General features: G+C 39.8%; 1 protein-coding gene across 1 annotated transcript in view; it reads left to right on the top strand.

Moving 5' to 3' along the window:
• The window catches only part of brf1b (BRF1 RNA polymerase III transcription initiation factor subunit b), a 69,674-nt gene that overhangs the window by 30,385 nt on the left and 26,109 nt on the right, over positions 1-13,180 (top strand). Inside the window, exons 7-12 of the mRNA XM_053675674.1 lie at positions 879-1,028; positions 4,330-4,423; positions 5,290-5,416; positions 5,551-5,590; positions 6,917-7,009; positions 7,258-7,560. Of these exons, the coding sequence (XP_053531649.1) occupies positions 879-1,028; positions 4,330-4,423; positions 5,290-5,416; positions 5,551-5,590; positions 6,917-7,009; positions 7,258-7,560 (807 nt within the window). The remainder of the gene's footprint in view (positions 1-878; positions 1,029-4,329; positions 4,424-5,289; positions 5,417-5,550; positions 5,591-6,916; positions 7,010-7,257; positions 7,561-13,180) is intronic.

Raw genomic sequence — 13,180 nt, 5'->3', positions numbered from 1 at the left:
GTGACTCAGAGCCAAGCCACATTGAGAACTCCCTATAGAGAAGCAATTTTGAAGTTCAAAATGATTCTATGTCAAGGAGATCCTTCAAGAAGAGTCCTTTGTGACCTATAAAACCCTCTGTAAGAGGAGCCATAGAATATACTCTTACTGTCTATTCGGATGGGATTTCTGGACATATGTCTGTTTGCTAATGTTTGATGTCTGTAAGCGCTAGTGATGAAACATGATGTCCTGTACCTGTGCTAGAAACTCAATATCTTACCTAAAACCTCCAGAAGCATTGCTTCTCTGACGAGTCCTTATAAACGGTGTATGTATTTGATAGTTCTGTGTTTTAAACTCAGACAATGCAATTTAATTTAATTTCTGCCAGAGAGGATAGAAAAGAGCACTTCCTGGAGCATCGTCTTTTACCATGATATTTAATGGAACATACATACATATATATATATATATATATATATATATCACCTGGGGGTTTTCTACTGGTAATTTTATAGAGGGTGAAATATGCTGTAATCTTTTGCAGGTATGTGCACATCTGTAAAATATATATATATATATATATATATATATATATATATATATATATATATATATATATATATATATATATATATATACATATATATATATATATATATATACACACACACTCCAGTAATAATTACATTACACCACATCCCCATGTAAAACTAGTCCAATCTGAATAGGGCTTAAGAAAATTTACTTTAAATGCTAGTACTAGACTTAAACTGCTTTATACACTAGTACTTACAGCGTTGTTGTTTATTAGGGATGACTACGGCACTTTTTGTCAGCCTCAATATGAAGTACTGATATTGTTCATTTGTGTTTTTGTGTGTATGTGTGTGTAGATCCATGTCTGTATATTCCACGCTTTGCACACATGTTGGAGTTTGGAGAGAAAACCCATGAAGTGTCCATGACTGCACTGAGACTGCTGCAGAGGATGAAGAGAGACTGGATGCACACAGGACGCAGACCATCTGGACTCTGTGGCGCAGGTACTGAATGATTCTAGCACTGGTGACAGATTTTACTACATATATGTGAAGGAAGAGTCCACCCTGGAGCACATTAAACATGTCATATTGGAATTTTTTTTTAAAGTAGCGATTTAAAACCTGACTCATTTCTCACCAGAGTGCTTGTGAGAAGGAAATGGCTTTGTGCTATTCGCTGGGATGAGGAGGAGTATTTTAAAAGGCAGCATGTGCATTTCAAAGAATCTACTCGAAAAGCACTGGTCGTAAACACCCGAAACATAGGACTATACCCCATGGACAGAACAAACATGTGGTGTCTCAGAAATTTCAAATGAACTACGCAGTTGTTCCCCCTTTAAAGTGAAACTGGACTAACATCTGGATGAAATAAGTTTAACCTGAAAAGGCCAACTCAAAATTTCATTACAAATTAAATCTTGGATGCCACAGAAGATCACAGGTTAATTATAAAGATTAAATATGAAAGTCATTCAGGGTGGATTTTTCCTCAGGCACTGTAATGTTTAGCATTTCCTCATACTGTTCAAAACAGGTTGTGCTTGTTGCCAGGTTCATGTGGAAAGGATCAAATGCTTCTTTCGGTGTCTGAAATATACGATACGCCATATCAAGTGGTTTACTAGTGAGAATGGGAAAATTTGAACAATGATAAAAAAACAAACCCACAAATTAGATTGATTACAAGGTAGGTTAAACAAAGTTTGCAATATAAAATGCGTCACAGAAATCAGAACCTAAATTTCAAGTGATCAAGATATATCGAACGTTTTTACCAAACCATGAAGCAAGATGAGTTGCTGTGTTGCATAACACGCCTAAACTAGAAGCTCTGCACATCCTGTTTTGCTGCACAAACCCCTTGGCTATCCATGAAGCCCAGCGTTTAAGCTCTGTACTCTGCCGCCAGCAAGATGCCCTCAGCACAGAACAGGAAACAAACCATTTCCATACATCTCTAGTTCTGTTGTCTGTCTTTCAGTGTCTTACTTTCCATTCTATATCTGCTTGTGCAACATCTGAGGAAACAGTAATTTATCATTCATCATTCACGGTATTCAGGGAAACATGGTAAGTTTCGATGGAGGATCCTGATATCAAAGGTGATCTTTTCAAGTGAAAGTTATAGAGTTAATGTCAAGGTTAAAATAAAAACAATCAACAGTGTAAATGACCCACTCCTTTTACACTGTTATCCACACCATCTGTGTGTGGCACTCCATGTTACTTTGTTTGCTGGTAGAAGTTGTGTAAATGGGTGTATTTTTTTTTAACAGCCAGGGGCTGATCACAACTTTATAAAAACTGTTGAGTTTATTCCCTTGGCCAAATTTAAAGTGCACCTATTATGGTTTTTCAAATATTACCTTTCATGCAGTGTGTTATGTGAATGTAAAAAGTCAGAGTCAAATCAAAGCGCACGACAAACTGAGTAATTGATTCCCAAAAGAAAGAACCGATTCTGAACAGCTGAAACGAGTCGTTCGTAATTCCAGACTTTACGTCTGTACTAACCTACTTAGGTTTGTAACTAAAAGCCCTGCCTCTGGTCTTCATCGGCTGCTCGCAAACAGACGGAGCTGAAACTCGTTATGTTAGTGGGCGTTTCCTTTTTGAAACACGCTGACAGAGGTAGACCAATCACAACAGACTGGGACATCTGACCAATCAGAGCAGAGTATGCTCTCTGAAAGGAGGAGTTTAGAATGAATCCTTTAGAACGGATCATTGAACTGGGGGGGGAAAAAGGTGCTGCCGCAGTTTAAATTATGAGCACATTGAAGTGTTTTTTGACCTTGGATGCATGTAACTATATTGTATGAGAGCTTCAAAACAAAATCAGGCACGTTTCAAAACCATAATAGGTGCGCTTTAATGGCAGAAAGTCGTTGGCTGTTCTTTAACCTCCATCACACTTCTTTGTGTTCGCCCGGCGTGTGTTCATATGCAAGGCCGTGGAAAGCTGAAAAGAGTTAAAAGCTCATTGAATTGTTATAACAGCAGCACTTCAATAAATAAATAAATAAATAAATAAATAAATAAAAAACCCGATGTGAAGAAAGTAGCTTCACCCACAAAGCTTGTCTTTTTCGAGCTAGTTAAACCTTATTTGGTCATCTACAATGATAATGCAAATCGTATTTATAATACTATAATGGTATTATATAGAATACAGAAAATGTACATTCGTGAGAACGCGCCTAAAGGAAGCTCCAATAAATGAATGATATCCCGGTCAGTATGAGGTGAAGGGTATAAGTCATTAGCAGCGCAAGTTAACAAGCTTGATTTTCACAATAATTAGTCATCGAATTCAATTAATTAATTTTTTTTTTTTTTGTGGTGCTGAAGTTCAATTGATGTGTTCAGTGCTTAATGTCGAAACATACTTCTGGATTCTGTCTGCCACTTTAAGGAAACACATAAACCTATAGAAAACATTGAAAGAGAAGTGAAAAACAAATAAAGACAGTTCAGACGTTCATACTAGACGTTTATACTAATATTGTAGAATGTATATATATGTGCATGTGTATTATTGTATATATAATGTTGTGTTTTATTGTTTTGTGAATTGTATTTGTCGTATTTGTGACCTTGAGCGTCGTGAAAGGCACTTTTTAAAAATAAAATGCATTATTATTATTATAAGTCACAGCCTCATGTGCAGCTTTGCAAGAAGCTTTAAGTATTAAGATAAGACGTTTTATTTCATAAGAAATCAGTGTGCTTTGTAGCTTTTCACCAGAGCCTTAAATACAGAACTCTCATTTATATTTTCAGTGATTTCTCACGAGTGTTGGGTAGTCGAACGTCTGATAGACCAGCACAAAGGCGTGTTTTGGCAGCACGTGAATGAAATAAGCCCTGCTTCACAGTCCTCGGGTTACATCTAAAGTCATCGCATTGTTTGTTTTGTAAATACTCTAGTAATGAAAAATTCCTTATGTTCAAATATTACCTTTGTCTAAAATGCACTGGATTTGCTCTTGTAAAATCAAAGCTTGCTGTCACGAAGCTAGTTATTCTACCTCTGAAAACGTGGGCTAGTTGCATAAAGTAGGCCATAAAACTTTTATTGACTGAATTCAGGCTCGTGTGTCTGCGTAATGCTGCATAAAGCAGTTGTGGGCACTGAGCTATAATGTTAGCAGGAGAACCAAGTAGATTTGTGCAGGTTTGCCTTTGTGTTCATGTGCTCAACATTATTGCCACGTAAAGGTTCTGCAGCCCTTAGAAATGTCTTCTTATTACACGAGTAGAATTATTATAGGAAACGAATGACATTTCAATCTTCCAGCTCTGCTGGTGGCGGCCCGCATGCACGAATTCCGCCGCACGGTGAAGGAGGTCATTGGCGTGGTGAAAGTATGCGAGGCGACTCTCAGAAAGAGGTAGGTGCCTCAGCTTTATACGTGAGTGTGGTTTCTTTTAGACGATCTGTTGCACGTTTTGGAGTATGTGTAATAAGATGTACCCAAGCGAGAGGGCTGTGGCTTTTTGGATTTGCTCCCTTTTGTTTTTTTGTTGGCTTTCAAGCTGACTCACGCCGATGTTTTTGGTTTTGGCATTGACATAGGAATGTTTCGTGGTGCAGGTGCCACATGAGCACTAACTGTAGTACAACAAAAAGTAAAATAGGAAAAAATATAATGAAAGCATCTCATTAATACAAGCTGTACGTGTACATATAATAGAATATTTAAATGTTGATATGTTCAGTGAGTGAGGAATGAATGTTATAGGAACTTTTGGTGATTTGGTGAGAAATTCAAGAAGTATTGAAGACACTAGGATGTACTTAACTCCTGCTGTTATTGTATTAGGCCCAGTATTAGTAATGAGAGAGGTAAAGCGGTCTGACAGCTGACAGTGTGTGGCCATCTGAGTAGTGAGTTAGGAGTAAGTCCAAACTAAGACAAAAGAAGGTAAAACAGCAAAGTTGTATATAGTGGTTAGCTTTAATAAATAAAATGTTACATTACTTACAGTCAGTTTAAAAGACAAATTAACAAAAACCAAAGCAGCAGAAATTGTTCGAGTTTTTCTGACAGCCACTGCTGCCATGTTGCGCCCAATCCGCATTCCTGCACCAATAGCACTGTTGTTTAGGGTGTTTTCTTTCTCCAGTCAGTCGTGCATATTCAGAAAACATACTATAGTTTTAATATAAATGCAGCACACATAGGAACAGGTAACAAGTCATTTGGGAAGACTGGTAGCCTGTCGTTTTATCATAATCTACGTAATCTCTTCTTAGGCTGACAGAATTTGAGGACACGCCCACCAGTCACTTGACTATTGATGAGTTCATGCGAGTGGACCTAGAGGAGGAGTGTGATCCCCCTTCTTTCATCGCTGGTCAAAAGAAGTTAAAGATCCAGCAGGTTGGTATTGCATGGCTCATGGTGTACGTCATGCCCTTACGTCATCATGTCACAGTCATGTCTCTTATAACTTCTTTACATTTTCCCAGCGAAGTTTCTTCTTTTAAAATAGAACATTCGTTTGTTTATTTCAGCTGGAACAGGAGCTGGCCAGGAAGCTCGATGAATATCAAGGTTTGTCTTGTGAAAAACTGGAAAAAGACGTAGGTGTTTGAATGTCTTCTGAAGTCCGCCGTGTTTTCAGCCTGTTCTCAGCAGTGTCAGTGGTCCGTTTCATTTTTGTGCTTGAACTGGCATTTTAATACTCTGTCGGAACAATGTGGAGAAAAACAAAACAAAACGGGACGTCAGTTTTAAGGGCAATATTCAGAGTTGTGTGTGCTATGAAGATTTAATATAAAAACATCGGTATTCATCTCAAATATAAATGACAGACTTCAAGTTGCACAAGAGATGCGCACATAGGGGCGATTCTGACTCTGGCCTTTTTCACGCGTTTCTCATGCACAAGTGAGGCGCAGTATTAAGTCGAGCGCTACTGTCTGACAGTTTATGTCACGTCACTCAAAAAAATTATAGAATGCCATTTATGTATTTATATTAAATACATAAATATGACAATATTAACTAATAGGCACCTTTCTTCAAAGGAAAGCGCGTCAGATTCATAAAAATGTCGGCATTGTTTTAATAAATTGACCTAACTCAACCCGAAATAGCAAATTAAAATAAAATCATGATAAAATAGCCTACATTCTGCACATGCATTACGGTTTTATGACCTAGATTTTGTATCGCTTGGCTTCATTAACGTGTGCACACAAGCAGCTGTTGGAGCATAATATAAAACACCGAATAAAATGCAAAATAATAGGCTGTGCTGGATCAAGTGCTATTTTGTGGATCATGTGCTCTGCGTTCTCCTGTTAGATTTTTATTTCAATACCTGCCGTCTTCTCCTTCATATATTATCACAGTAGTCTTTTTTAAATAGTTTCTTGCTTTTATGTTACATAGTCTTAGATTATATATATCCAAAAGTATGTGGACACCTTACCCCATTTGCTATTTCTTTCTTCAGTCTGCATTTTCTATCCCTGGTTAAAGGCAAATGCTTAAGTTTAAAGACAGTGGTCCAGACGCTAATGAAAACACAGACTCAAATCAAGAAATATCTGGCAAACTTGGAGGCGAGAATTACACGTGAGTAATTTGCTTAATCGGAAAATGGACCTAAGCAGGCGCATATCGCATTTCTGAATGCGCTCAACTTTCCCTGCGTAAATATTGACATAGCTTTGGAAATGAACTCTGAATACGGCCCGTAGTCCTTACCTAAATGCTCCATACAGCGTTCATAGTATGACATTTCCTATGCGTGTAAGCTCATGTTTAAAAATGGGGGAAAGTACAATACTGTGGTGTGCCTGTTAAGTCAGAGAAACAGTGTAGTTTGCCAGAGGCTGTGTTGTGATTGAGATGCAGTGCTTGTCTCTGTAGGTGAGATCAGCTCCTATCAGGATGAGATTGAGACAGAACTGGAGAACAGCAGGCCTAAACTGAGAGGAATTTATGCCATGTATGCAAGAGAAGGTACCGTATGTGCTTGTTCACTTCTGGTGTTTATTTCTATAAATGTGCATTTTTATGCATTATTACGGTGTTTTTATTTTAACTAGAGTACTAAGTTTGTTTGTTTATTTATGTTTTTGGTTGTAATTAGTGTTTAATTTGGTCGCCACATTAGAATCTTACATGCGCTTAGTTTTAAATTAACACGGAGAGGAAATATATCCGCTCTTGATGATTACATTTACAAATCCCTCCTGTCTCTCTGTTAGACACCAATGATGGCAGTCTGTCTCTGGTGTCGGACCTCGCGGGAAATGAGGACATAGAAGATGAGGAGATGGAGGCTGCAGCTCAGCACCTCAATGAGGACTTCATCAAGCAGGTGTTACCTGAACTGGAGCAGGGCCCTAAGAAGGGCACAGAGGCACAGACCCAGGGTAAAGGGGCAGCAGAGCTGCCTAGTGGCTCCACCCATGTGCCACTGACTTCACTGCTTGGCCCTCTTCCCAGCGCTGCCAGCCTCGGCCTCACAGACTCGATCCGCCATTGCATGACTGAGGAGGGGGAAGTCGGTGAGTGGCTGTAGTATTATTGTCCTTCATGTGGTTCCTTTACGTTATGTTGCTAACTCAGTTGTTTTTTTTTAAGCCTAATTTGATTATAATGATAATGAGTCTTTATTGGTCACGTATACATTAGAACACAGTGAAATTATTTTCTTCGCATAAAATAATAGTCAGAGCGCAGGGTCAGCCATGATGCCGCGCCCCTGGAGCAGAGAGGGTTAAGGGGCTTGCTCAAGGGCCTAACAGTGGCAGCTCAGCAGTGCTGGGGCTTGAACCCCCGACCTTCCGATCAGTAACCCAGAGCCTTAAATGCTAAGCCACCACTGCCCCACTTTTTGGGGATTATGATGAAAAGACAAACTACAGCTGCACTAGTCACAAAATAGTCTGTTTTTTTTCTCTGTTGCCCCAGCTGTATGCTTCACATTAAGAAGAGACCCCTGAGATCAGAGAAGCCTCTTTGCCTATACACAATATAGTGTTATATATTTATAGCTCAGAATCTGTCCTTCGTTATGCCTACGTTTAACTTTGTACAATGGTACTTTACTTTCGATAAACAAATGATTTAATAGGCTAGTTTTATTGCTACACTGTTGAGGGGTACTTCTTCTGGATCTAGTCTGGTAGCCATGGCTGCGTTTAATCGCGCTACCTTTGCTTCGATTTATTTGCACCATTTAATTCTAATTTAATCTATTTAATCACACACTATCACTTACTGATGGACTCTCAACATGTTTTCCATGTTACCTAGTGCTTCAGCTTTCATTCAGTCGTAATTTCAGGCAGTTCTTTTGAAAAAAAGGTTCACGAAAACAATCAGAGTTCATTTTACAGTCCTTCACAGTGTGGGAAAGTCAAAACCGGTGGAAGCAGTGGAATTAGCCTCATCAATACAGCTAATCAATGAAATCTCTCCCGATAGCCAATATTCTTCAGTTAGGACTGTCAGGGCTCACATGTAGTGTTTTGTTCTCAAGCACTACCACATATTCCTTCTGTGCTATATGAATGTTTTAGAATGTTCCAAAAAAGTCAACATTTTATATCAGTAATGCTTTACCGAATTAGAAAAAGCATGGGCTATGCTAATGTTCCAGATGTAGATAGCAGCAGTGATTGTTATATGCTTGATTTAAAAACTGTGGTGCTTTGATACTAATTTTAATCAACAGAACATACAGTCGTTTACGATAAACATTCATGTTCATATAAAACATATTTTCCAACTTTTTCAAGTGAGATGTTTGCGCTGATATTATAGGGATAAAGAGCCCGCAAGAACTCAATTTGTGCGTTGAGTTTCGATACATTTGTTATTAGAATTGGTTAGAAATGGATTTCCACCATAGTATCTCAACGCCTAAATCTCATTCATCACCATAAGCCTTCCTGTCACGATATTGACTTAGACGCAGATGCAACTGCAGAATCTCAGTGAAACATTTAATAAATTATCAAACAAAACACCACACAAGACTTCCATGACCCCAGGACGAGCGTAAGGTGACACATAAGGACAGAACAAACAACGCAAGACACAAGTGCAGCGTTGAACGTGACTATATACACACACCAGTGCTAATGAGCTAAACGTGAAACAGGTGAATGAGACATGTGACATGGTGCAGTGGCTGATGGGATACGTAGTTTCTAGTTCTTTTCCGCTATCACATGACACTTCATAAAACATCACCACTGAATTCCCTATACTACATCAAGTAGTTTAGGATCTTCGGCTGCAGTTTCAAAGTTTTTGTCGAGCTTTGTTCTTTGTCTTGAGATGGCTTGAAGGAGTACATTTCAGAAACACTCCGACAGTGTTGCATTGATGTTTGAAAAAAGCAGTCACTCAGTCATTCGCCTAATCGCTCAGATTATAGTTTACAGGATCTAGAGGAAACGTTAAATACAAAATAGCATCTTTTCTGATAGTACTGTCCATATGTATTTGTTTTATGAAACATCTGTAATTCTAAAAGTGCGGCAGGGAAAAATAATCGAAAATATTGTTGTCAATGATTTCACAGAACTCAAGAGCAGGATAAGTGCATGGTGCTGGAGGCGTAAAGGTTTAACACATCATACAGGTCTTTTGCTTTGCAGTAATGATGGTCTCGTGGGCATCGGGTGTGATTAGACAAGAGGAAATCAATACATAAACGAGTAGTATTTAATTATCATATGTTTTCAGTACACTAATAGGTACAACACATTAGCTAGTATTGATACACAAAACGTCAATGAAATTGATCTTGACTTAGTTAGGATTGTAATTAAAAGCATGAGCCACTCAAAGAACATTAACCTTGAGGTAATGTGCCTCTGACTGATGTGATGTTTGGTAAGAGGCTTCTGAAGTGTTGATATATCCATCATTTATTAATGCTCTCTTTACTAACACCACAAAGTCCTATCCAGTCTGCTTAGCCAAGCGTTTCTGTGTTGGACTCAGCATTCAGCACCTGCTGGCTGTTTGATTTCACGCCATTCCCTTTTGCCCTTCGACCCTCATCTTTGCCCTGTCATTGACCTGGGTTTTGTTACTGACTTTTTTGCCGATCGGGGCTAGCTGCAGCAGCAGAGTCGTCCCCGGGGCAGCCAGGAGAGCCGTGATGAAGGTGCACAGCTGCGATACAGACTGGAACTAACTGCTGATAGCGGTGACAAGGGAGTTTATGGGCTTTTCACTGAGTGGCTGTGAGCCAATATTATTCTCCATCATCTCCGTCCTTTTGTGCAGGGGAGGCCGATGACTCTGCAGTAGCAAAAGCCTCTTAGAGTCTCGCAGCCAAACACAGCTTTATTGCCATCTCCTCCACAGGAACGAATCCACCTCCTCGCAACAATAATAACAAAATGCGCAGCAGACTGCAAAATCTCAGCTCTTGCAGACACTTGCATAATGATTTGTGTGGATTATCATGAAGAGATGGGGAAAAGAGGGTTTACCTGCAAAGTGTGGATAAGGATTGTAAAAAAAAAAAAAAAAAAAATGTCAGGAAATAGAGACTGCCACATTGTTGAGACGGGAGAAAGTGAAAGTGTTAGAGAGACACAGGGGGAGAAAGTGTGAGCTGAGGATTGGGAAAGGGAGCGTTTAAGAATGTGTGCATTTTTGAAAGAGGGGGAGCAAGAGAGTGAGAGAGTGACAGACCAAGCAGCAGTGTGTGGCATCCCACTCTCTCTCTCTCTCTCTCTCTCTCTCTCTCTGTCTTTCACACCCTTCGTCACAGGCACAGCAAGGAAAGAAAGCACTTTTAGTCCCACAGCCTCCTTCCCTTCTTCTCATCAGTGTCTATTTAAAGCAGCTCTATTTCTGACTGTCAGGCCACTTTTAGCCCAGAAAAGGGTTGTATGTAGTTCAACACCAGACGCTCTTTGGCATATGAATGAGATGATGTATAATGGGTCTAAATGAGGCATCGTCATGCATGAATGTGTCCAAAACCCCAGTAAGAATTGACTAGGTAAGCCTTCTATTCCACGGTTCCATGAACCTCGATTGAACCCTGCCGTTTAAAAGGCAGCACAGACTGAGACTGATAGAGAGAGAAATGATCCTTTAAAGAAAAAACTCTGGCATGAATATCAAACTCCTGACAAATAATTGAAATCCGAGGCCATTTGGATATCGAGAGTGTGTAAAGACGGTAATCCTCGAACACATTTTAGACCGCAGAACGCATTCAAAGTGCATTATCTGTTCATCAGATCAGCATTTACCAGAAGCAACCAAGCTGCTAGAGTCATTTCGGCATTCGCATCGATTTTACATTATTATTCCAGCGTCGGTCTATTGTTTCCGTATGGGAATTGTAGCTGCAGCTCTCTCTCAGACGCTGAAGCGCTTGCATCTGACAGTTTTCGCAAGTAGTAACGCTGTGCAGTTTCTTTCTTCTGCTGAGAGAGCCTGTGCTCCCTCCCACCCTGTCTCACCTCCCTGGGTGGACACTCTCTGTTGCCAAAAGCCTGTGCTACCTCCACCCATGCCATTGTGGGCAAAAAACAAAACAAAACCCAAACCTGTTTAATGGCTGCCATGAGCGCTGGCAGCTGTGCATGATTTAGAATGATGGACCCATGGCCTGAAGTAAAGGAAGAGGCAGAAAGAGAAGGAAGAGGGAACGTGTCACTGCAGATGACAGCTAGGCTCGGTAAACGTTCAGTGGATGACATTCAGCATGAGGATTTTTTTTTTTTTTTTAAGGAAAAAAAAAGAGCCAAACCCTCCATAGTCCTCCGCAGTTCTTAACCTTTCTGGCAGAGGTAGATTGAAATGATTGACAAGATGAAAATATGCTGAGGGATTCTGGGAGAATAGCTCTTTTTTTTTTTTTCCTTCTGATCCCAAAATACCAGGAATCTGACGTATCCACATGTAGCTTCTATCTAGCATACTATGTCAGAAAGGTGCTGCTTTGTTTAAAAGCATGTTCCCGGTATGGCTGAATCAGTTGCATCAATGAAATAAGAAGGTATAAAATCTCACCAGTATTCATAATTTCCATAATATCTCTCATCGTGCATATTTAACTCTCTTGTAGGGCCGGGCAGAATATGCACCCACAGCGATGCGTCAAATTGGCCTGTTTGAGTAGCCAATGGTGCCAGACATGCGCTAGAATAACTGACAGATATTAAAATGTGTTAGCCGGCAGTTTTCTGCTAGAGTGGAGAAGTGTTGTAAAAAAAAAAAAAAAAAAAAAAAAAGGCAGTGTGTGTGCTAATAGTTCCTCTTATTCATAGGAGTAGAGTGTGTGTGCATGTGTGTTTTCTGAGTATGTGTGCCAGCATTGGCTTTTTCTCAGAGGATGGATTCTGATAAACAGTACGCAGTACAGTAGCTGAGCCGTGACATTTACACGTATTTAATCTCATATACCCCATTGGCTCTGCAGCACAAACAGTGGGAACAAGCGGCGAGGTTATAAAGAGGTTTGGGAGGTTGTACTGCCATATTGCATTGACACTTTCCTTGTGCAGGTATGAACGTGTATGAGCAGAGAGTCCCAAACCAACGCCTTTTCTTTAACTATAGACAACGTGATCCGTGTTGATTTGAGTCTGAGACTTTTCCTGTATTTATACCACTCCATCGCTGTTTATAAATAGTGTCTATCTGAGTAGGCTAATTTCTATGTATCATCATCAGCGATTACCCTAAATGACTTTAGCGTACTTTCAGTGCTAGTTCATCTCCGTGGCATTTCGCATCAAACCTATCTATTTATTTGCCTAATGATTCACACGACTCATTATGCAATTTGAATTATGTTAACTCAAGTTCACAGGAATGTTAGAGTCTCTATAAAACATGCTCCATTCCCAGCGTTCAGGCTTCAGCTTCTGTGTCTTGTCATGCATGCATATTTAAAGATATCCTACGGCTACGAGTAGCAGTTTTCTGGCTCTTCTTGTGCCACTCTGTATTACATGCGATACAAAAACATCTCAAATAAGAAATTACATGGTTCTGAGCTGAACCCAGCCTTCCCCACTGCTTGTTATGATGATGCCTGCATTTCTCCAGGTTGCTCTCGCTCCACCGGGTTGCTCAGCTTGTGCGTGACCTTCAGGTCCCTATGTATGGAGAGCTACGTGGTAACCCCGGTTAACTCTA

This window comes from Ictalurus punctatus, chromosome 25 (genome assembly GCF_001660625.3).
Source record: "Ictalurus punctatus breed USDA103 chromosome 25, Coco_2.0, whole genome shotgun sequence".
In the NCBI taxonomy this organism is placed as follows: domain Eukaryota; kingdom Metazoa; phylum Chordata; class Actinopteri; order Siluriformes; family Ictaluridae; genus Ictalurus; species Ictalurus punctatus.
The sequence above is the reverse complement of the archived record's forward strand: the minus strand, read 5'-3'. Positions and strand labels throughout refer to the sequence as shown.